The sequence below is a fragment of the Olea europaea genome, chromosome 18 (assembly GCF_002742605.1).
Source record: "Olea europaea var. sylvestris chromosome 18, O_europaea_v1, whole genome shotgun sequence".
Lineage (NCBI taxonomy): Eukaryota > Viridiplantae > Streptophyta > Magnoliopsida > Lamiales > Oleaceae > Olea > Olea europaea.
Genome location: NC_036254.1, coordinates 19,544,290 through 19,566,580, shown reverse-complemented (window position 1 = coordinate 19,566,580; position 22,291 = coordinate 19,544,290). Strand labels below are relative to the sequence as shown.

Genomic DNA, 22,291 nt, shown 5'->3' with positions numbered 1-22,291 from the left:
AAATGGACCGAACCCAACTAAATTTTCAGCTTATTCGATCAGAAATTAGGGTTCCTAATTGAGAAAAAAAATTGCAATTTTGTGCTTGCTCAAAATGATAACATATGGTGCAGTAAAACCATATACTGTAGCTCAATGACTACTGACATAAAACTTAATGCAGCAGAGAAAGAAGAGTATGCAGAAAGGGCAAAAGGCCACACTCAAGGAAGAGGATGGCAGCTTCTATCCGTCCAATCAAGATCAGGATCTTTGAGGGCACAGGGTGAAAGATCATAGAAATTGTAGATAACAGATTTTGTAGAATAACTGAATGAATAAGACTATAAAATTCATATTGCAGCAGGCAAATACAAGTTGTACACAAGTTTTTTATGAGAAGCTATTCAAAGGCAGTTTTGTGGTTATCCGAACTCCAAAAAATTACAGTTTCAAAACCCTAAATTATAGACAGAAGTACTGGTAAAAGTAGCAATATCCTTACCAATAAACACGAAGAAAAATCGGTGCTCAAAGTACACAACTGAATGCAGAAGAGCCATAAAGACTGTAAAATGATCATAGTTTTTTTTTGATCGGTGTAAAATGATCATAGTTACTAAATGCCAGAGGGGGTCAAAAGGACTATATACAAAACTATACAACTTCAAAAGAAACGGAAGAAGTGCACAACTCCATAACAAACTACAAGAGACGTAAAAAAGTAGCCCAGAATTGTATTATCTTTTAGTGAGAAAGCCATTGAAGTTTAGCTGCAAAAGATACTATTGCACCATAAATTAAAGATGGTCAAACACTGAGATCCAAAGGAAAAGTAGAAGTTTGACACTCATTGACACGATTTGCCATACATCAAGTCATATGTACTTCTAATTGTTACCGGAAAATTCATTCAAAGTAACTAATGCACATCTACTTTTTGTCAATGTAGCTAGTACAAGGGTGAGATTGTGACTAAAAGACAAATTGACACTCATGAGCAAATAAATCAAGGCAAATGTACCAATTCTCATGGAAAAAAATTATTTGAAGTATGCATATATAATAGCAGATAAATAAATATTAAAGTATCGAAGCCAACAAATAGTGACTGCAACAATTTTGTCGAAAGGAAGATGCAATGCCACCAAAAACCAGTTATGTTTATTGGAAAATCTATAAAGTTGGTAGCATATTAATGCTTCTATTTAGTTCTTACGGAACAGCAAATTTAATCCACAAAAATAAGTGATTAAACATCACGTGAATGATATGATTATTATTTATGAATGCCTCCCCAAATAAGAAGAGACTAACCCACAGCAACACATTTAGTATGCTAGACTACACAAGAGAACAGGTGCAATATTAAAACAAAGTTTGACAAATGCAAAGTCAGTTAGATCATAGATCAAAAAACTGTAAAACAGATTATAATTGATTTCGAGTCAAAATTAGCATGCATATGAAACAGTTTTTAAAAGACAATTATTGTAGTGTATTTCGATTTCTTGTCATTACCTTCTATAAAATCATAAACATAAATTTATTTACATCACATATGTACTATGGTTTTGGGACACCAAATACATTTTATAAAGTAAAAACAGTTTATACTAAAACTAATTCATCCATAAAGCTATTCTGCAGTTTGTGCCTAAACCAAACAAAACCAAACCAAAAATAAAGATATTGTCGAACAATTCCTAGGGCTCGTAAATACAAGTATACAACTATGAGACCGTGACAAATAAGAAGATTAACAATTGATTGAGATTTCTACAAGACCAAATATACAAGAGATCAATTGTCTTGAAGTTTTTCCATCCCCAAAAATTTTGTAAACATTTCCCTTCTCTAATCCGAAAAATGGGTAGAAAAAAGAGATGATATTGCCACTTCATAAAAATCTTTAATGAACACACAAAGCAGAAGCAGAATTGTGCCCTTCATTTTTTTAAACCAAACAATGAATCAGCAACTCAGTTCTGATCAACTAGACTTCTACTCCTAAGGATCACACAGGCAAAAGCCTAAACTAATTAGTGTGTATATGACACATATCCAATTTAACACCCCAAAATAAATCATGTTAACGAAAATCACCACTGTTACAGACATTTTTTTTTTTGCAAGAGACCATGTTTTCAGTAATAAATGTACTACAGAAGTCTGGAATTGGGGAAACAAGAGCAAAGAGACCTTCAGAGGTTTAAATTCAGCTTTTGAAGAGAAAATTTAATTACACATCGGAGCCTATATATATACACACAATCATGGTAGTCATAAATAGTAAACATTACCTTTTCAGAGGACAATACAAGTCAAATCAAGATAAGCAACACAAATAGTGCAATATCAATACCACTCCCACGGATAAAGAAGGAATTCTTGAAATTTCAACAAATTAACTAGGTAACGTCCCAAAACCCCATGTCAAAATGGAAAGCATTTTATCATGGCGGCATGTGGATTGGTGGAGCATGAAACAATCAAGTCCACAATTATTTTATTTTATTTATTTTTTCACAACATATGGTGCAGAATAAAATTTATGACCAAATATCCCTAAAACCAGGTAATAATATCATAAGTTTCCTGGTGGAGGGTCTGATGGTGTAATGCACCACACTTCAAGAGAGCAACTACGACAAAATATCCTTCCTCAGTAAGGGATGAAATGAACACTTCAGATTTCGGAATTGATAAGCTCTTCTACTGAATCTCTGTAACTTGAAACAAGATCCCTGGAATTAACAACAAATATGCACATCGTTATCAGTAAGATGTCACCTCGAACTGGATCTCTACTTTGCTTCCGTGAATCAATCAGAAGCACTAAATGTATTACCACCGATTGTGGTGGTACTTTATGCCCATTATATGGGAAGACACAGGTGCAATGAGTGCTGCTATTTCTTTTAATCCATAGGAAATTGACATAACCATAATGGGAACGTGAAAACTTCTATAAGTTATTTAAATGAGATAAATGTTAAGCAAAGGGATATAACCTTCTTTGTTTCAGTAAGTTCTCAGTGTCCATCAGTTTGTGCTTTTGCTCCTCCACTGTCTGCAACAATATTTCCCGCCCGAGTGGGGAAGGATCATCAGAAAACATATCATTTATATAACTTACCTCAAAGTACACAAAATGATGAACCTCAAAACAATTTTTTTTTATTGGAATCCAAAATATAAATAGCAAATTTCATGGGATTTTACATATAAATATATGATAATTGGTATCATTCTGAAGCCATTGTCATGTAATTAACTCAAACAAAAGATTACTGAGAATTTCAACAAATATACCCATACTTGTTTTCTACACGAGGAAGTTCCAAATAATATAAGGTAAAAAGAGTGCAATCTACCGTCGATTTTGCCTTAATTGTCCCTGAAATCGAGTTCAACAGCTGCTGGCACTTCTCAAATTGGTTGTTCAACTCGGTTACCTTCCAAAGCGACAGATAACTTGCATTTATATACAGATACCAAAATAGCAGTTTCCATTTAAAGCAAGTAAATTATGATTCACAAATAAAAGAAAAAAGGTAATCAAAAAACCAACCAATGCATCAGTTTGCTGATCCCGCGTCCCATTCTCAACAACGTCCGCCAAATTTTCCACCAACTGGATCAAAAAAAGGCGGAATCAAAAATTTTTTTTTTTAAAAAATAAATCTAAATTAGTTTTTTTCAGAAAAATGATATAAGGGTTTGGGGTTATTAATGCGTACATGCTGGAGGTCGAAGTGAGAGGCAAGTGACTGCTGTGGTTGCTGTTGCGGTGTTTGTTGTTGAGGAAAACGTTGTTGCTGCTGCTGATTGAAATGTGGTTGGAATTGCGGTTGATTGAACTGCGATTGCTGTTGTTGTTGGAGGTATAGATGGTCCTGATTGGAGGGTGTAGTGGGGTTACTGTGGGACTGTATGTTGGGGATCATTGTCCAGTTCCCTCCCCCGAAATGCTCCATTGTTGTCCTTTGCTCTTTCTTCTTCCTGCTGTGACCGAAGAAGAAAATAGGTCAATTTTCCCCAATTGACCCATAATCTATTGGGTGCAAGACGACGTCGCAGAGTTTTGTCTTATCTTAATGTGCTTTTGCCAAGCACTCTCCTAAATTATCCATCAACAACCAAACACGGCTTTGAGTTGGAAACGTCGTCGTTCCGTCATTTTGCATCAATTTCCTCTTTTTAATGAATTATTATATTATTATTAATCGCGAAGCTCGATTCCAGGAAGAAAAACCGCTGAGTCTTGCTCTTTTTTTCCTCTTTCTCTCGCTATATAAGCAATTATACAGGCACGCAGATACGTAATCATCACAGAAAACCCAAACGCAGTGAGTAGTTTGAGGTTCGATTTTATTTATTTACTTTATTAATCCAATAAATTATTTTTTCCTTGATGCATAATATGCAATTTCATATGGCGGTCTTGAATTGTAAAGTTGTTTTGTGTTTCGCAAAAAGATTGTAGTTTCTTTAGGATATTTGAATTTTTATATTGTGCTACATTTGGTCAAGTGATGTTGCAAAAGAATGCGATATATTTGCGGCAAAAGAACGCAGTTTATGCTGTTGAACGAGTTATCAAAAACCCAGCGCAGATTGGAAATTATAAAGAATGGTATTCGTTTTGTGTCAGTCAGAGATGGGAGATGTATGCATTTGGTGAAACAATGCTGTGTATGCTCGGTTATCACCTTTTTTAATGATCGGAATGGAAATTTATACCGGTGGTTTGTGAATGTGCATTTTGGTTCCATTCTTTTTTTTTTTCTTTTGGGGCAAATATGTCACGACTTCCAATTTTGTAGCAAGTAGGTACCTTTTAGCAGATCCTATCCAGTTTAGCTGTTGAACATTGCACATGATTATAAATTTTAATTCTTTAGAGAAAATTAAACCTTACTTTAAGTAATAAAGAATAAATAAAAAAAATGATGTTCTTCATCCTTATCTTGTGCTCCCTTCCTGTGTGCAATATCTGATTCTCCATCCTACTTAATTTTCCCAAATCTTCTCTCTGTAAAACTTTGAAAATTTCCCAATCATCTTCTGTAGAGAGCCCGTTTGGTAGCCATTTTCTTCAAAATGCATTTTTCTCTCTCTTCTTTTCAACCACACATTCTTTATTAAAATAATATTACACGTAAATAAAAAAATTTTCCTTATTTTTCAATCACACATTTCACATCAATTTGCTATTCTAAAATGCATTTTTATATAAAAATGCCTATCAAACACCTCCAAAGTAATAATATCAAATATACCAACTCTGTACTCATTAATTCTATTTCTCTTCAATTAATTCCAACGGAAATTGGAGATGTAATATTGACACACACTCACACTTATGGATTTTAATCATTTCATGCATAAATGTATGTCTGCGATTGAAAAATGTGTTCAGTTTCAATTTAGCCTCCATTTGGGAAGGATTTATAAACAATTTAATTTATAAGTAGATAGATAGAAATGAGTGGTAGATAAGTGGATAGTAGTTGTGGTTTCATTGGAATGTATGATCGAAAATAAAATTTGACCTTTTATATAAGATTTATGAATTTTGCCCAATGGAGGTGTACGTAGTGGGTTAAAGTTTTCCTAATGCCCTTTATTGCCTTCAACTTGGCTGTTTTTTCCTGTTTCTTAATATTTTCTCTCTGGATATTTATACGTGAGAAATATGTTTCAATTTGAGGGTGAGGCCACTAATCTGATTCTCTTTCTTCAACTGCAGCTTTAGTTTCCTGACTATGGCATCTGAAAACTAATACACGAGAAAATGGCACCAATAATAATTGGAACCTAGTGCTTTGAGGAAGGGGTTAGCCAGTTAGGGGAGGGAGGTGATTGGAAGTGGATTGGGAAGAGGGGGCAGGGCAGGGGAGAAGGGAGGTGGAAGAATAAGTTTTTTTTATTTTATTTTTATTTTTATTTTTTTAATTTTGACATCGAAGCATTTGGATAACCAAAATTTTCCCAAAAATATGTTTAGGGCCACATGACATTTGATGATATATTTGGCTAGAATCCATTAATATGGTTCTGGACCAGTTTGCCAAAAAGAATGGAATGGGAATCCAAGTGCATATTTACCAATAGGTTGGGACATTGGGTGTAATTTTCTTATGGATGGAATAGCTTACTGTGATGGAGACCTAATATTCGCATTTGCTGAGTTTGAAGTGTGCTTGTATTGGTTGAAAGTCATGTCTACATAGCTTTCCTAGTTCCTTGAGATCATCTCAAATTTCGGATTTCTTAGATTTTATTCAAGCATGCTGGGATCAGGTCTTGTATATTTTACTTGAGATAAAAAATTCTCATAATACAAACCAATGTTTGGTTTGTTTGCAGTCCTGTTTAATTGACTGGTGTAGGTAGGGGCCATATGGTTAGAGATGAACAAAAATGTTAGCCAAGAGTGGGATGAAATTTGAGGCTTCCAGGGAAATGTTTGTGAGATGACAATATCAATACAATTTTTCAATGCAAAACAAAGACCTTAATTAACAATGTGTTCTAGATGAGTATAACTACATGGGGTTAATGAGTTCTACAGAAATAAACTGTTTGTTCCTGTTCACATGGAGTGGCTAGCATGTTTTGAAGTTCTCATATACTTCAGTTTTGACTATACTTCAGTTTTGACTTTTGACATGATCTCATGATTTGTAGATTGCCTTAAAATTGAGTCACGTTTCACTTGTTCCGGGACCAATGTTAAGAGCAGCATTTCTGTTCAAATCTCTTTATTTTCTGTTGGTTGCTGTGTTCCATTGTCTGTTTTTTAACAAAATGTTGTAGTATTTGAGAAACTGAGGCAGGATTAGACCTGCGGGTAAAGTTTCATTTTGATTTCAAACGATGAAGTTCATCACCATGGGGATTCATTCATCTTGCTGCAGGGCAAACTTGTGCTGTTGTTTTTAGCTATTGTTCAAAAAGCATAACTTTGACATGATCTCATGATTTGTAGATTGCCTTAAAATTGAGTCACGTTTCACTTGTTCCGGGACCAATGTTAAGAGCAGCATTTCTGTTCAAATCTCTTTATTTTATATTGGTTGCTGTGTTCCATTGTCTGTTTTTTGACAAAATGTTGTAGTATTTGAGAAACTGAGGCAGGATTAGACCTGCGGGTAAAGTTTCATTTTGATTTCAAACGATCAAGTTCATCACCATGGGGATTCATTCATCTTGCTGCAGGGCAAACTTGTGCTGTTGTTTTTAGCTATTGTTCAAAAAGCATAACTTCATCCTTGTCTGAAATTCTACTTTCTTGTGTAATTTACTTTTCCATTACTGGAATTTTTGTTATTGTCATATCGCACAATCTATAATAATTTATGGTGTTTGCAATATATCGCAGATTGAACATGTCGGTTAAACCAACTGTTGCATTAAGGGCTATGCTCGTAGGAGGAATAGCTGCATTCGCTAAAATCGGAGGTGCAATGAAAGCTGCTGGTGGAGTGAAGCTAGGTGCTGCAGCTGCTGCTGTGACAGCTGCAGCAAGTGCAGCTGTGTCGGGATCAAAACAGGAGTCGAAAGATGCTCCTACGCACTCTGCAAAATGACTCAGTCGCGTAGTGACTAATCCTTGTCTACCGCTGGGAAATTTTGGACACCCTTGATTGTATGTTTTCTGCAATAAGATGTGTAACAATTTTATTTATATAAAAAAATGTGGCTGAGAAGGAATTGGCAGCAGATAGTTCATCTAGCTTCTCAGTGAACAAAAGCATGTTGAAATTTGTCTTTTACCAACTTTTGATACCGATGAAGGATGATTTTTTGTTCGAGTTACACTGCTTCTTGTATACACTTAGAAATCCCGTAGATATGATGCAAAACTAATTTTGTTTCGTCTTTGAGGAGATTTCTTGATAAATTATACAAGCGGAGCTGATGCATGTCAAGAAAAACTGAGCAATAGAAAATAATTTCTTATAGACGAAAAGGGTAAATAAAATTATATTGCTAGATTCAATTTCAGAAGCACATACAAACACATTTAGATGAAGTAAATGCCACCTCTCTCCATGGACAACAAAGGAAACAGAGCGGAAACACTCTAACTAGTCAAGTTGATAAAATCGTGGCAAGTCAGAGCTTCCAAGAACTCTCAAGCAATTTCAAAGACCTCAGAATTTACGAAGTTTTGAACTCGCATGCCCACAAGTGAAGTCCGGATGATCAACGGAGCTCACTTGAAGATCAGGATTTGGTACTTCTAACTCAAGAATGACCTGATTGTAGACAAGGCAAGTAGCATAGTTATCTCATTAATAATTCTAACTTAAAAGGAAAATAATTGAAAAATCAGTATGTAATTTGGAAAATCATAGCCATATAGGAGTGCAATCAGGAATTAGAGATGTATAAATGCAACAAGCAGACAGTAGAAGCGGTGCGAGTTTGGCTAAGCCTAAAAAATTGGCTTATAACTAAATAAATTAGTTTTAAAATAAATAATTTAGTTTGTCAATCAAAGTTTAAAGTAAGTTAGAGTGCGTTTAATTGTCTATATTTTTCATGAAAAATGAGTTTTTTCCATCCAAATTCCTACTTTTGTGCTGTTTGACTGCTATTTTTTCATGGAAAATATTTTCCTACTTTTGGTCACGTGACCATATTTTCCTCAAAATCAAGGAAAATATTTTCTTTAGGCAGAATAGGATTTTATTTTCCACGGAATTCACACACACTCTCTCTTATTTATCCACTCTCTCTTCTCATTAACCCACTAATAAAAAATGGACAAGTATAATATTTTCTAAATTGAAAATTAAATCAATCAAACACGTTTAATTCACAATTTTCATACAAATAAATTATAGGCAATTGAATTACCTAAAATTTATTTTCTTTCCATGCAAATTTCATACTTGTAATCAAAAGCACCCTTAATTATTTTACTTATAAGAAAAAAGTATTCTATCAAAACATGTTTAGAAATAAAAAGTGACTTATAAACCAGCATAGTTCCTACACCTGCAATGGCTGCACACCACAACAGATTTGAAACAGAAAAGATGAATTTATAATTAATTAACACAAAGCAATGAGTAACACTTTTACTTTGTTAGTTGTATTTGTTTCCACTATTTTTTCTGTCATAAGATTTTAAGGGGAATGTAAGAAAAATTCATAAGAATCATTATCTTTAAAAAAAAACTAAAAACAAACTTGTGTATGAAGCATTTTGGGATTGTCATACCAAACTATTTTTGCCTTCTCGAAGAATTGGAGCAGGAACATAGAGGTTACATTGTGGTCCGCGGGACTGCAAAAAGAGCCAGGAATAGGGTTATTTTGTTTCAAGAATATGATCTCCTAAACACCGGTGTTTAGCTTATGTTAAACACCGGGTGACATGGCGTACCATTTAATTGGTGAAGTTAAGCATCGGTGCTAAGGAGATCATTCCTGTATGTATATATATAACAAACAGTAAATGACAAACACACTGTATACCGGCCAAAATCGTCCAACATTGAATTCATTTATAAATGCAATTCCTTTGCTCCAGCCTTTGAACGATATATATGTGTCTGTTACTTTGTTAACAATGAAATGGCCAGTGTAGAAAGCTGGTTCTGGATTAAGTACTGAAAAGAAAGCAAATAAGTATTAAACTCATGCTCTTCCAAAGCCCTTAATCATCTCATTCATCAAGAATTTGTCTCATGTAAACTTAGGGTGTGTTTGCTACACGGTATTGAAATCTTTTTCACCAACTATATTAATCAGTCATGCCTATACCGTGCATCAAACATACTTAAAATTTTAGTTTATTATAGCTTCACAAGGTCTTAAACTTACTCTCTTGATCTTTTAATTTTCGATGAGCAGAGTCTTTAAGAAACTCCTTTCGTGCATTCAAAACGATGGGATTGACCTTTTGCTCATTTAGATTGCGGAAAGGAATGGGAAGCATTTTCCACTTATAAAGAAGCCTTCCATCCAGATACACAGAAGATAAAATACCCTAGGAATCGAATAACTAAACAATCACCATTTTTGTTTATCAACAGAAAGATAAAAACAAAGAGGAATTGAAGAAAAATGGTAAAAGGATAGCATATCATGGTCCGTAATGGATATTTTATGAAGACATCAAATATGAACAATGAAACAAATAGATCCTGGAATTTTACCTTCCTGTCAAACATATATGGCCCATAATTCAAGCGACCCATGTTTTCAACCTATTCGTGTAGAAATCGATCAACATAAATGAAAATGGTTAAAGACTTAAAGTTGAAGAATCGACACAACTGAGAAAGGTGAAAAAGAATTCTTGTTAATGAAAACCAGTAACTTCAAAATCCAGATCTGCAAGAAGATGTTTATAAAACAATGATATAAATCTATCAATTAGATGGTAAAGGCATTCCAGCAGATTGAATGTAACAGTCACTTGTGAAGAAACCCAATGATCTATTATGTTTAAAAAAAAAAAAATCCTAAATTTCATGTGTGTATAAGAAAGAAAACTGGATATGATGATACCAGATTATAATGCACTAAAAGATACGGAAACTCAAGTCTTACGGTCTTGAAATAGAACATTAAACAGATATCATGTTTTATGATACTGCAAACTATCAAAACAAAAGGAACAAAAGCTAATTAACTGTTGATCCGGAATGCAAGCAAAAGCCTACTTTGTTTTCCTTTTCCATATGAGTGTTCTACCTTCAAACGATAATCTAAGCTAATGCCTAGAAACAATTAAAGCAAAATGTACAGCCTATATCATGAAGGAAGAAAAGGAGTGTCCATACCAAGATATATAATTTATTTTTGGATCCACATTTTAAATAAGGGAGGTTAATGGGTCTGTTAGACCATCTCGTAATGAGGTCAATGTATCTTGGCCTTTTTCCATTATCTTCTGCACATGAAATAAAGACTTGACCTCTATCATGTACCTGTGGAAATGATACTTAGATATATCAACGGGACATGAAATAAAGACTTGATCTTTGTATGAACCTGCAAAAAATGATACTTGAAAGACATTAAAGTCACATCTGCTTTTGATTTTGATGGAAGTGATATGACGAAGCACTGAGTGTATATATTTTTAATGAATAAATGAATCAGTGGAATGATAGAAAGAATTGCTTTTAGATACGATGTAAATACTAGATGCATCATTATTGCATACATGCCGTATGGTAGAGAAGGGATCAGTATTGTATAATTCGAGGATACGTATGATAACAAATGGAAAAGAACTTAAAGGCCAAGCGGGAATGTTTATATAGTAAACCTGTAAATTTGTATGAACGGAGCTGACCTTAGATATGAACAACGTGCTTCCATTGCCTTTTGCAGTGTACTCAGATACATACAATACAAATCCAAACATCTGAAGAATATAGAACACATTAAAGTGCAGAAGAACTCATAGGTAATCAGTTTTGACTATCTGGGAGAATTACAACACAAGTTCTCAAGCGAAGGGAGCCTAATTATTGTATACCTGTCCAGTAGCCTCCATTGAGGCTGGGTTTTCAGATTCAACCATATCAATCAGGTTTTTAATATCAATAGTGTCATACAAAAATGCAGTTTTCTTGAGCTTAATACTCCCATAAGCTGTCCTTTTATTATTGGAAGGAACTGAAGCGAGAGGCACTGCACTATACTTAGCAATAACTCTCCTGAGAGCTGAAAGCAGTACCATGTTAATATAGGAAAAAGAACAAACCAATGCGTTAGGTGATTAGTCTGACTTGAAAGAAAAATTACGGGAAATCGTTGCCATCATATTTTGGAGGTTAACGAGTAGGTATCAAATGCTTCGCAAGTATGCGTCATAATTAGAGATCAGTAGATCAAAGGAAATCATTGTACTAAATACACATATCACACACATCAACTCTGAGAATAGATCATAATGAAGTGACTTCGAAAATGACATGCCACATTACATGACTAGCAACTGGCTTATAGACATATGTCAAGCTCTAAAAACTGGATCAAACTACTGCTTTCATGTGCTGATGTGCATATAAATTTTTCACCTAATTTCATACATTTTTGGAATTTGAGGAGCAAATTCAGCTGACTACTGACTTCCAGCAATTTGTAACAGTAAACATCTTCACTCTCATTTTGAGGACATGTATGGAGAAAACATAGTCCCATGGAAAGTAAATGGAAAAACACAAAGACGCCTGCAGTTCGTGTGTACCTTTGTACTTCGCATTGTCTACATCACCAGATTCTCTAATAGGCGCGTCCTAGAGAAATGAGTTTCAGTTTCACAGGGAAGGAAAATCCAGCAATTTATAAGATTATTAATTAATGTTCAGTAATAATCAACAATAAACAGGTCATGATCTTCTTACATAATCATAGGATGTAAGATCGGGCTTGTAGTCCGACTCATTTGCTCCAGAGTTTGCACCACTATAAAATCCAAAGTTCGTTCCACCATGCGCCATCTGAAACACAGAGCGTGCATTATCCTCCGTTTTTGGTAACAGCCATTATCAACGAACAAAAGGTTGAGTTTAATGGCATACATAGAGCACAGCTGACCCATTCTTCGACAAAATCTTCTCCAAGAAAGTTGCTGTATGAGCTGCGTCAGTACTTGCAATATTTTCTCCCCAGTGTGTAAGCCAACCAGTATAAAATTCTCTGAAATAATGAACAAAGCTGCTATGTAAGTTGCATCAGTACTCTCAATATTTTCTCCCTAGTGTGAAAGCTAATCAATATAGAAATCTCTGAAATCATGAACATCATCCAAATCTTCTCACAAAAAATAAAAATAAAATACCGACGTAGAAAGTGGTGGCGATTTCCCGGGTGCATTGAATTCTTTTTGTAGCTTAAATATTGGCCATGGTTCATCTCCAGTAGTGAAGTCAACAGCTAGAAATGATAAACAAAAACAAAAAATCCATTAGAACACTTGGGAGAACATGCTGAGAAATTATAGGACATACTAATGTTTAGGTAACTGTAAGTCCAAAGTTCCTACACAAATTTCTCTTGATTGAGATCAATATTTTTGGAAAAAAAAAATAATAATAATAATGTAAAGCTTGAGTATCAAAGTTTGGAATAGGAAGGAAGGATATGGTAGAAAATGCTAAATCAAGTAATCAACTACCGTACTGACTTTTTTTGCGCATCATTTATTACACAGATCAGAATATGGATTTGCAAATCAATGACCGACCACTTTGAAACGGCATAAGATTGGCAATACTTGGTCCCAAAAAACGCAACGTATGTCATTTTTAAAAAATAAAATGAAACTACTAAAAGTAATATAAAGTTGAACTGATGAAAATATCAGAAACCTGTATCATCTACCAATAAATTTCTTATTAGAGAGTTCTACTATCAGACCTGAGAAAACAGCATCTCCTCGAATTGTTCCTTTCTCAAGAGTTTCTCTTGATCCCCCGTCTGTTGTATACCTAGAAACGCCATGTAGTCAATGAGAATAAGAAAAAAATAAAAGAATTTATTCATTTACCATAACCAAATTTGAAATGATACAATTAAGCCACAGTGAAATATATTTCTTATGATTTCCAGGAGTCAAACATGCTTACTGAATCAGACGCTGAAAAGTAAAGATTGATACTCATTACCTTCATATGACTACCGGGGCCAAAATGTTATAAAAATAGACCACGTTCATGGAAATAAAGAAGCATCTTTTCAAACTCTTTGCGTAGCCTAATAAGGAACTTACAGTATAATATCATCTCCAAGGTGTCCTCGGGCCAGTTTGACCAAATAATGCAGGTAGGCTTGGTCATCTCCATATGAACCAAATTCATTTTCAACCTGTCACATTTTTATCCACTTAGAATACGTCCATTACTGGAATCTTAAGGTAGAAACATGAAGTTAGATCACAATGGATCATAAGATAGTTAGGTATCTTTGTCATGTCAAAATAATTTATTTTGTTATTACTATTTCTCAATTAACATTAAGAGAATAAAAGTTTCAAGCAGTTACAGATCCAGTATATAAGTTAAGAGTTTGCCTTCTAGACGGCAAAATGTTTTATATGCCATCTGGTGCCATATGCCAAACCAAAGACTTGAATGAGTAATAGTATAATAATTTTTAATGAACTTCAGAGAGGGATTCAGGTTATGGCTACAAAATTTTAGTTCTTTTAAAAATCATTTACGAAGTCAAAATATATTTCAGCGGTTCAATGTACCACAGTGGAGAGTAGTTATGACTGAATCTATAACTCAAATTAAGGTATATATTGCGTGGGTAGGATTATGGACTTGAGTGCACGCCTGCAGCAGAGAAGAGCCTGATCAGCTATTATCAGAATTTTATGTTCAATTTGAATCTTACGAAAAACTCTTAAACTATTTAACTTATTGCTAATGCTCTAAGTTCAAGGCCAAGATGAGAAATCACTATAATCTTGGTCGTTCTTCCTCAATTAGAATTAAGCTTCAAATGTATAAATTTGACCCACCTGGACCATTATTATGGGGCCTCCATTGTTGTAAAGAAGAGGAGACACTTTTGGGAGTAGAATTTCCCACCAGCTTTTGACCTGCAACAGTTCATCATCGAGGACCAATAAATCAGGAATTAACAAATGACAAGCACAAATGGGATGAAACGGGCATCAAATATTGAAGGTTAATGGCAACCATTTAAGAAGCATGGATACCTGTAAATTCTTTACATACCTATATTCGATACATATCTAAGTTTGGATACCCTCTGATACCCTCTCTCACGTACCAGATACATTTTTTTAATTATTTTATTTTTACAAATTATTGATATGTATCAAATACATATTTTTTAATTATTTACGATACATATTTAATATATATTGAATATGTATTTTTAATAATTTTATATTTTTTAATTATTTTCAATATGTATCTTAGGACACATGAAGAAGAGTGTTATCGGTTTTAAACTCTTTTAAAACCCATTATTGTTGACTATAGATTGAAACTTTTTTATTACTTATTGTTATTATCAATAACTTATTGAATATTATATAAATTTATTGAAAATACACAATTAGAGTTTTAAATTAATTTACTGGACCTTTCATTGAAAATTCACAATATTATTTAATATTTTAATATATGTGAAACCGTGTTAATAGTTGACAAATATATTTTTTATGTTTGAAAATAGATAGTAACTAGTATTGAATAATACATATAAAATTGAATTACATTAATTTTATTATTCAAAATAGATAATATTATAATACATATAAAATCATGTTAATAAATTATACATTAATATAGAAAAACTCCACTATATATTTAATATCTTTAAATAAATGTAATCATAAATTATTAAAAAAGCTATCTTATAAAATAGTAGATAAAGTTTTGAGAAAGAGAAAACACTTCTGAACTTAAAACATTAAAGAATGTCCTCTTCTCAACCAAATGATTGAATAAAATATTTTAGTATTTTTTTTATCATTATGCTTTTTTTTTTTTTTTAACTTTAATAAAATTATGTTGAATTTTATAACATGTATCCGCGTGTCCTAATTTAAAAAAAAAAAGCCGTATTTACATATCGTATTTGAATTATGTATCCATATCAGTGCTTCTTAGACAACCATAAGACAATATCGAAAGTCAATCTAACATTCAGTCATTAGTCAATCTGCAATGAAACATGTGAATGCACCCTATTTCTGGCTCCTCATTCCTTTTCATCAACAACAATAAACTAAGTCTTATTCCCAATAACTTGGTTACCTCCATGAATCTTTTTTTCGCTGCTCCGTTTAGTTCATTGGTACAACTAGCTGAAGATCCATTACAATCACTCTTACGAAATAGGAGCTTCTTCAAGTCTATGCAAGAGATGCCTCCAAACACCACTTGTTAACTGGCCTCAATATATGATGCCCCCACTTATTGGCGGATATTATCATTTCTTATTCATACCAGCATCGCAGCAAATATATCTTAACGTCCTCATTTCCACTACTTTCATAGTATAGAGTACGGACATTAAATCCCCCTACTTGAACTCTCAGTACCATAACACAGTAGATCTAATAATCATTCCGCCTTTTAACCTTATAGATATCTTCCTATCACATACAATACATATATCGATGCTTTGTTTCATATAACTTACTTTAATCTTATGCACTACACACTCATTCCAGGGAACATTGACTTGTTTGAGATTATCTGTATAAACCTAAGTGCATCTCTTCCTTGTTCTTTCTTGTATTTTCTTGTTCGGTTGCATTTTGTGGTTTTGGTCACACCGTATATTTTCACATAGTTTATAGTATGGAAAAAAAGTCACTTTGATAACTTTATATGTCAAATCAAGCAAGATTTCATCTGATGAAGGATGTACACTAGGAAACTTACCAAGTCAAGGAAGGCAGCGTCTGATGATCTTATTCTGATAGCAGGCTCTTTGGCCAGCAGCCAAGGAGGGAAGCCACCAAAATCCCACTCTGCAACTCCAAGAAAATGGGGAAATGGAAGGAAAAGAAAAGAAAGGGCATATCCGTCTATGAGTAACCTTGTAACATTTTTCATCAAATGGCAATAAATTAGCTCACTAATATTAGACAGTGGATGATTCTATTTACATGCCTAGCTATGCCACTACAACTGCACACGTGTGATCTGAGAACAACAATAAATTTCAATCTGAGAACAACAATATGCATATGATACAGAAGCTTGAGCTTTAGCCAAATCCACCATTCCACTCTCTCACTCTGTGAAGACTTATCTGAGTAGATTTCCTTCACAAAAAATTTGCATAAAGAAAAAGCAAATAGACTCTTCTGTTAAATGTGAGAATAAGGCAATTGAAAAATTCAGACTAAAATTATGATGATTTCAACTCTAAACTTTAGGGATTTATTAGAAATTTCTGAATAGTGAAATCCTCTTTGAATAATTTGTTGAAGGCTGGAATTCAAGTTAGCTTCTGACATTTACTGCTTCAATAACCAATGATCTCAATGAACCAACGTGGCTAGCATGATAAAACAGATTTGAGGGTAAGTGAAATCATTTTCAGGCATAAAATCGACTATATCCAACAAAAATAGGATCCATTCCTATTCGCATACAACTTCAACAGATCAGAGAATGAATGAAGACAAACAAACACGTAGTTTACCATATGAGTTAACCTTGGATATTAAATGAATATCTAAAGGTTAAGAAGAAACTACAAGCTTGATATATCCACATCTTTCTGTCTATATGAAATAAGTTCAACCTTTTTTTTCTGTGAACTGAACACCAATATCAATAAAAAATCTAACTAGGTTGTGATCAGAGCCCTACCGGATGCCCTAGCATTTTTGGATTGCCTCGGTTTAGACTAACTACATCTTCATACATAAATATATAGAAGAATGGCTGGAAAAAAATTCTTGGATTCATAGTACAGATAAACAATAGTTACCCACACAAGAGGGTCTAAACCAAGCAGAGAGGAAAAAGAAAGAACAAAACCTCATAATACAAACATGAGAAACAAAAAATTCTCATTGGAAAGAAAATGCTGATAGAGAAAGACAAGAATGAACCCTGATCTTCTAGGAAGTATCTTAAACTGTAAAAACATTTTGCTGCTTTAAAACGAAGATTAAAGTATATTAAAAATAATAGATAGATAAAGATAAGAACTTTTTATTCTATTCATTCCTACAATAAGATCTCACTTCTATCCATTCCCAAATATATATCAATTTTCAAAAAAGACCGCTATGTTGTATCATCATATCCATAATTTAGTTTTGAACAAGAAACTCAACATCATCAATCAACTTGCCACTTGTGAAGTATATAATCTGTCAATTCAGGAGCGTTACATATAAATTCAACAAATTAACAAATCCAGCCAGCCAGCAAGAAGCTGTGGTTCGCATACGCAAAAGCTTGGACCCAAACAAACTTTTGCTTATTAAAGATTTAGAATGTGACTTATATTGATCTATTGATTTGAGGATCGAGAACTTCGAGGAAAAGAAAATTTAAGGGAATACTATAGAAAACTGTAGCTAACCTCCACATATATAAGGCCCAGCACGAAGCATAACCAGCATATCCATTTTGTGGCAGAGTCTAAGAAATGAAATTAAATCAGCAATGCCCTCAAACACCAGTCGACCTTGCCTTGGTTCATGCAAGTTCCACGGAACATAAGTTTGAATGGTATTCAAGCCCAATGCCTTTGCCCTCAATAGTCTATCTTCCCAGTACTAATACCCATAATTTAAAAGTTAAAACTCGGAATCAAAATAGCCTTATAAAATTAAGAAAGAAAAAATCAGGGAAATCACTGGAACAAAAAGGAAAAAAAATGGGAGGAACAGAAAAAAGAAGCCACAGGTTTGTTTCTTTTCCAGTTGGCTATAGAAGCATGGCATTTTGCTTTGAATTAACCCGAGTATTTTCAGAGAGCAGCTTTTGCTATTTTGAGTCGGGTAATATATAGCCAATTGCTCAAAAATAGTATCAAAGAGACAACATATACCTCAGGAAGCACCCGGAAATAATGCAAGTCGCCTCCTATTATCCTAAATGGCTCTGCATCTTTCCAAAACATGTCTTCTGCTATTTCAAATTTTCGTTCAAATCCCTGTTCGCAATTACACATAAAACAAAACAGCTACTTGTATTATTTTAAATATAAAAGTTATATGGAAATGAATGCAACTAGACAGCTCAAATTCAAAACCATTTTACCCTTCAATATATTGTAGGTGATTATAGTATAAAATCTCAAACCACTCAACTGCAAGTGGCCATTTGACTCGTTCATTTATCTTTACAAGCACTGGGTAGAACTCTCCTTTGAAACCAGCTTACTAAGTAATCGGCACACTGATTGTTTCGTACATTGGCTCGTTCAGAGAATGTTACAAGCACTTGAGTAGAACTCACCCTTAAAACCAGCTTACTAAGTAATCGTTACGGCGATTGTTTTGCACGTTGATACAATTGAACAGATCACATAAAAAGTCTATAGCAGAATTCTTCCCAGTTCAATCAAATTCAAAACCCTCTATTTATTTCTGTAAAATCTCGAACTTTTAAATCATATCTCCATTAAATAAGTAAAATAAAAAGCATCGCTTTCCCTTTTCGTTTCTTCGAAAACAAAGACAAGAAGAGGGTCTAATAACTTACTTTATTAGGATGGGATTGGGAAGGACGATGCGAGAGCGAAGGCAGAGGAGCAAAAGCACCCAAAACAACGAGAGAAATCAAGAATATGAATACTGCCATCGCAATAGTTATTCTTAGGCTTCCCTTTTTTGCCATTCTTGTGCATATGATCGATGCCAGTATTAACTGAAATGGGGTTGCTATTTTTACAGCCCAGATGATGAGTCATTCACATTGGGTGGTAGGTTAAGTCAACTCTGTCATTATCCATTTTGATCTCGTAGGATTATGAAATAATGACGTTCAGGTTTTGTGGTTCGATTCGATTCATTCGATTGATTGTGAGAATCAGATGGAATTGATGGATTTTAGTTCAGTTTTTTTGTTTGGAAAAGGAATTGCAGAAGTGTGAGCTGTTAAATTTTCTTATTTTGAATTTTGATTCTCAATTAAAAAAATCCGACCTAGATTAGGTGGAACAGTACTCACTAATTTTAAAAATCCGACCTAGATTCGACACAAAATATAAGAACACTAATTTGATGAAGATTGTATCTCTTTGTTCAATTTACAAGTGAGGGTTTGGATGAGTAAACAGCTTTTCCTCAATTCTGCTGATTGGGGTTCGAGAAGAAGAATTGAAGATATACGTAGTGATGGACGTGATTAATTTTTTATTTATTTACTTTTATTTTTATGAGTAGCGGAGAAAAAATTCGTAAGGCAGGTGATAAATTGGGAATAACTATGGAATGAGACGCGACGAGGTAGCCCTTCCTATCTCCTTTGTCTTGTTGGAATTTTCAATAGATAGAGTGAGACGGGATTAAAAATCTCTATTTCATGTTTTATTTATTTATTATATTATATTTAATTAATTAATAATAATTAAAATTAGAAAGTAAAACGATACATTTTGCCATACTATTATAAACCTTTGGGCATGATGTTCAGGAATTGGCTTAGAACCATTTAAATACATATATCTAGTTCGACTCTCTCAAGACAATTTGAAATATTATTTAATTGTTAAATTGAAATTTTTTAGAATGATGCATAATTATTTTCATATCGAAAGAATAAAATACTCTTTTCTTGAATATCATTCAAAAAAATTTCAGATGAATCTATTTGTACGTGTAGGTAAACAATTAGATTAATAATTTGTTAAATTTGCATTTAAATGGTGTATAATAATCTCATAATTAGTCAAATAATCTTGATCGTAACTGGAACTCGTCCCTATTGGAGAAATTAACAGGAATACCTCCAAAAAAATGGAGCAAATTACACCTTTTATAAATACTGATATTTTACCAATAACCTCACTCCTAGAATTAATACGTTTAACTATTGTTTCTCACTCCACTCAATATCCCTTAATTATAGCTCATGAATCCAAATTCACAGCACAATTATGTTGCTTAAATTCTTGCTTCCACATGTTTAATCATTTGATTTGAATTTTAAATTAAAGTGGATTAATTAACTGCCTTATTTTAACTACGCACTTCTATGATAGAGAGAAGTGGTATCTATATATGGATACCAAAGGGTTCCTAGCTAAACTCGTACCACATTCACGTAGTATTTTCTCTCTCTAAAGAAAGTCTTATGTTTTATTCCATTAATTTAAAAGAAATTATCAAATGAGTTTTGGCTAAAAAGATCCCTTGGCGTTTGAAGTTCTATAACAAATTGTATTCGTGCCTTGAATAATATGGTTGGAGGCACGTCTTAAATTTCTTACATGTAGTATCAAAGGCATCATTCATGCTTGTTATTCAGATCTTGTTAAAATATACAGACAGAAACCTCATATAAATGCATATAGAACCTTTGAATACAATAACTGTTAAAATATAAAATTTTGGCATATTTTATATTTCTAAATGATGCAATTAATTTTATTTCAATATTCTAATTTATAGTGGATATGGTTTCTGCAAATACTAGCCATTCCATGCATGATGATAGTGGCCTAATTTTTCATATTAAATGATTTCTTAAAGCTAATAGTTGAGTTAATCGTGGGCTCGTAAAAAATGTAAAGAAAAGTTTGAAATTTTTCAAAAAAAAATATATATATATATACACACACACACACATCAAGCTTATGGGTTTGGCTTGGCCTACGAAGCCCACGAGCTTGTGGCTCATGAACTCACGATCTCGTGGGTCGAGCTCAACTCGTTATTAATGAGCCACGAGTTTGGCTCGTGATAAGCACAAGCCGAGCTCGTGTTTAAGGACTGACTCAGAGCCACCTCTATTTATGTGTATGGAAGAGAAAATAAATGTCTTTTAGAGAAAGCAGAACAATGCTTAGGTTGCATGTGGCTTTTTATTAATGATTGTTTTTTTTTTACCTTTTTTTGGAGTGATGAATATTGATTTTTAAATTTAAATTAATTTACATACTGTTTTTATTAGTCCTAATTCAAATAACATAATTAAATTATAAATGATTTATCGGAATACTCAATGGAAATGGATTGTGTAAAGCAGTTTATGTAACCATCATTTAAGACTTCAATTATTATTTTTAAGTGTCCAACTTTTGAAAATTACTAGAATCATTTCATAAATCGTCATCATGACAGTTATCTTTCATTATATATATTGAAAAACGTAACTGATTTTGGATTAAAACGGACATTAAGGTGTCTGTTGTAATTATACAACCAGGATATTTTAATTCGTATACGCTCAAGCTGCCTATATGGTTTCTCTGTTTGCTATTGCTTTTTGTTGGAGGATTTAGTACATGTTCATCAACCTCTTTAAAGATCCTTATTTTAGAGATGTTACTTGAGGTTTCGACGTGGTTAAGGTTAGCCAAAGCATCTTTAGTTATAATTTTATGTCGTGCACCATAAAATCACATAAAGAATTATTTAGTTGTGCATAAGACATCTTATAAAGTGCAGTTAATTTATATGATGATTAACCCACGGGGAGATAATTATCTTAAAAATTTAATTGCAATAAAAATATTGGGGAACAGTTGCTATATTTCCTAAACGATGATAATATCCTAAATTTTAGTAAAATTTTCTAGGATTTAGCCATTTGTAAAATGTTGGATGACAACAATGTTAACAATGTCTAAAACTGTTGGTTGAAGAAAC

At 33.3% G+C, this 22,291-nt stretch overlaps 3 protein-coding genes across 6 annotated transcripts; 1 reads left to right on the top strand and 2 right to left on the bottom strand.

Moving 5' to 3' along the window:
• Positions 1–2,356: 2,356 nt before the first annotated feature.
• Positions 2,357–4,104, bottom strand: LOC111367689 (mediator of RNA polymerase II transcription subunit 9). Its single transcript, XM_022988686.1, has 5 exons — positions 3,723–4,104; positions 3,554–3,616; positions 3,357–3,437; positions 2,994–3,052; positions 2,357–2,726 (listed from the first exon to the last, which is right to left on the bottom strand). Exons 1-5 carry the CDS (start codon positions 3,957–3,959, stop codon positions 2,669–2,671), a joined length of 498 nt encoding a protein of 165 aa, XP_022844454.1. The 5' UTR covers positions 3,960–4,104; the 3' UTR covers positions 2,357–2,668.
• A 94-nt stretch (positions 4,105–4,198) lies between these two features.
• On the top strand, positions 4,199–7,806 carry LOC111367690. 2 transcript variants are annotated; one of them, XR_002697879.1, is made up of 2 exons: positions 4,199–4,331; positions 7,370–7,806. XR_002697879.1 is itself a non-coding variant. In XM_022988687.1 (2 exons), exon 2 carries the CDS (start codon positions 7,377–7,379, stop codon positions 7,575–7,577), a length of 201 nt encoding a protein of 66 aa, XP_022844455.1. In that variant the 5' UTR covers positions 4,210–4,345; positions 7,370–7,376; the 3' UTR covers positions 7,578–7,806. The 2 variants fall into 2 exon arrangements, 1 of the variants encoding a protein (XP_022844455.1); XM_022988687.1 differs by having other exon boundaries at positions 4,210–4,345.
• Positions 7,807–7,926: 120 nt separating this feature from the next.
• LOC111367688 (beta-galactosidase 17) lies at positions 7,927–19,559 on the bottom strand. 3 transcript variants are annotated; one of them, XM_022988683.1, is made up of 19 exons: positions 19,182–19,559; positions 18,526–18,630; positions 18,055–18,250; positions 16,392–16,480; positions 14,489–14,569; positions 13,733–13,827; positions 13,381–13,451; positions 12,807–12,897; positions 12,543–12,660; positions 12,366–12,461; positions 12,209–12,257; positions 11,495–11,682; positions 11,309–11,380; positions 10,791–10,937; positions 10,161–10,211; positions 9,826–9,991; positions 9,478–9,611; positions 9,221–9,286; positions 7,927–8,249 (listed from the first exon to the last, which is right to left on the bottom strand). In XM_022988683.1, the coding sequence occupies exons 1-19, from the start codon at positions 19,314–19,316 to the stop codon at positions 8,145–8,147; spliced, it is 2,055 nt and encodes a 684-aa protein (XP_022844451.1). In that variant the 5' UTR covers positions 19,317–19,559; the 3' UTR covers positions 7,927–8,144. The 3 variants fall into 3 exon arrangements, with proteins under 3 accessions (XP_022844451.1, XP_022844453.1, XP_022844452.1); XM_022988685.1 differs by lacking the exon at positions 19,182–19,559 and adding an exon at positions 18,936–19,121; XM_022988684.1 differs by lacking the exon at positions 10,791–10,937.
• Between the last annotated feature and the right edge of the window lie 2,732 nt (positions 19,560–22,291).